This window comes from Trachymyrmex septentrionalis, unplaced genomic scaffold (assembly GCF_001594115.1).
Source record: "Trachymyrmex septentrionalis isolate Tsep2-gDNA-1 unplaced genomic scaffold, Tsep1.0 scaffold6, whole genome shotgun sequence".
Classification (NCBI taxonomy): domain Eukaryota; kingdom Metazoa; phylum Arthropoda; class Insecta; order Hymenoptera; family Formicidae; genus Trachymyrmex; species Trachymyrmex septentrionalis.
This window is the reverse complement of record NW_017305778.1, coordinates 2,336,462-2,338,028: the sequence shown is the minus strand read 5'-3', so window position 1 is coordinate 2,338,028 and position 1,567 is coordinate 2,336,462. Positions and strand designations below refer to the sequence as shown.

Below are 1,567 nucleotides of genomic sequence, written 5' to 3'. Positions count from 1 at the left end.
ATATATATATATACAAGAACATTTATGTATAATAAAATCAATATTACATAGATAGAAATAATTTTAATTGCTTTTTTATTTTAATGATTAATTTTAATTTTAAGAAAAAACATAAAGTAGATCAATCTATGTATAACATTTGAAATATAATTTTTATGATGATTAAAGTCTAATAATTTTAAATTAAAATCGCTGAAGATAAATATTATGAAATTAAGATTTACAATCATACGTGGTTTATTTTATTTATTGTGCTTAAAAATTTTAAATGTTTAAATGATTATTTTTGGTACATTCAATTTATATGTTAAAGCAGAGAAATAATAAATGTTTTTAATCTTATAATAATTGTCAACATATATAACTTAAAATTAATAAAGAGAATTTATTTTTATACCTTTGACAACAACTGATTTTCTGTTATTATTTTATACAGCGTCACATAGAAAATATAATAGCAATAAGTCCCACACGTACATAGAAGTTGGTACTTATATCGGACTTGATTACGCGGTTGGTGAGCTTACTGGATACTTATCTACTGATATAGTGAATGTAGGATGTCCATCAAGCAAACAGTTCAATTTTATCTATATTATAATTTATAAAGGTTTTTTTTTTAAAAATACATGTGTGTTTTATAGATTGCTGGCGTTCGTGTTCAAAATCAAACATTTACAGAAGCGGTAACACTGGATCCGGCTTTTACCTTTATGGCATACGACGGAATCTTAGGAATGGGTTATCCTGAGATGTCTACAAAAGGAGTGCCTCCCGTTTTCACCAGCATGATTGAACAAGGCCTAGTGTTGGCACCTATTTTTAGTTTTTATCTGAATCGGCATGTATATCTTTTTATTTCTAAAAATATTCTTTCACTTGAACGGTTTGCCTTCTTATATTATAAAATTTTGTCTATTTAATAAACAATATTTTTAATGTTGAAAAAACATAATGTTTATAGAAATGATTACGGTAGTCAACTGATATTGGGTGGTTCCGACCCCACTTATTCTAACACTGAGTTCACTTATGTTAATGTAACCCATAAAGGATACTGGAAATTTGCTATCGATAAGTACGTTGTTATTTTTTAAACTTCATATACTCATATGTAAACAGATTATATATCAGCTAATTTAATGCTGTAGGATTAAAATGGAACATGTGATTTTATGTGCGAATGGCTGTGAAGCTGTCGCCCACACTGGTTTTCCGGGGTTATCTGGACCAGCATCAGAAATCGAAATTATTAACAACAAATTGGATTTATTTAAACAAGTTGGAATTCCTCATTATGGCGGAGAAATATTTGTAAGTACATGATAAATTTTCCAATGGCAGTTCTCTTTTAATGATACTAAATAAATTACCGAAATAAATTAATAAATATCTGATTTATTACCATTAACAATAATATGCTTTATTAATGCTAAGCTTTATTGTAACATTGATTTTATTAATCTGGATTACTAGTAGGTATTAAACTTTATTTAAAGGTGGACTGCACTCACATTTCTGAGTTGCCCAATGTTACTTTCTTTCTGAGTGGTAAACCATTCGTACT

The 1,567-nt window shown here is 27.6% G+C and overlaps 1 protein-coding gene across 1 annotated transcript in view; it reads left to right on the top strand.

Moving 5' to 3' along the window:
- The window catches only part of LOC108752210, a 23,768-nt gene extending 22,442 nt beyond the window's left edge, over positions 1-1,326 (top strand). Inside the window, 4 exon segments of the mRNA XM_018492887.1 lie at positions 435-555; positions 645-886; positions 965-1,078; positions 1,152-1,326. Coding sequence (XP_018348389.1) covers positions 435-555; positions 645-886; positions 965-1,078; positions 1,152-1,326 — 652 coding nt within the window.
- Positions 1,327-1,567: the final 241 nt, after the last annotated feature.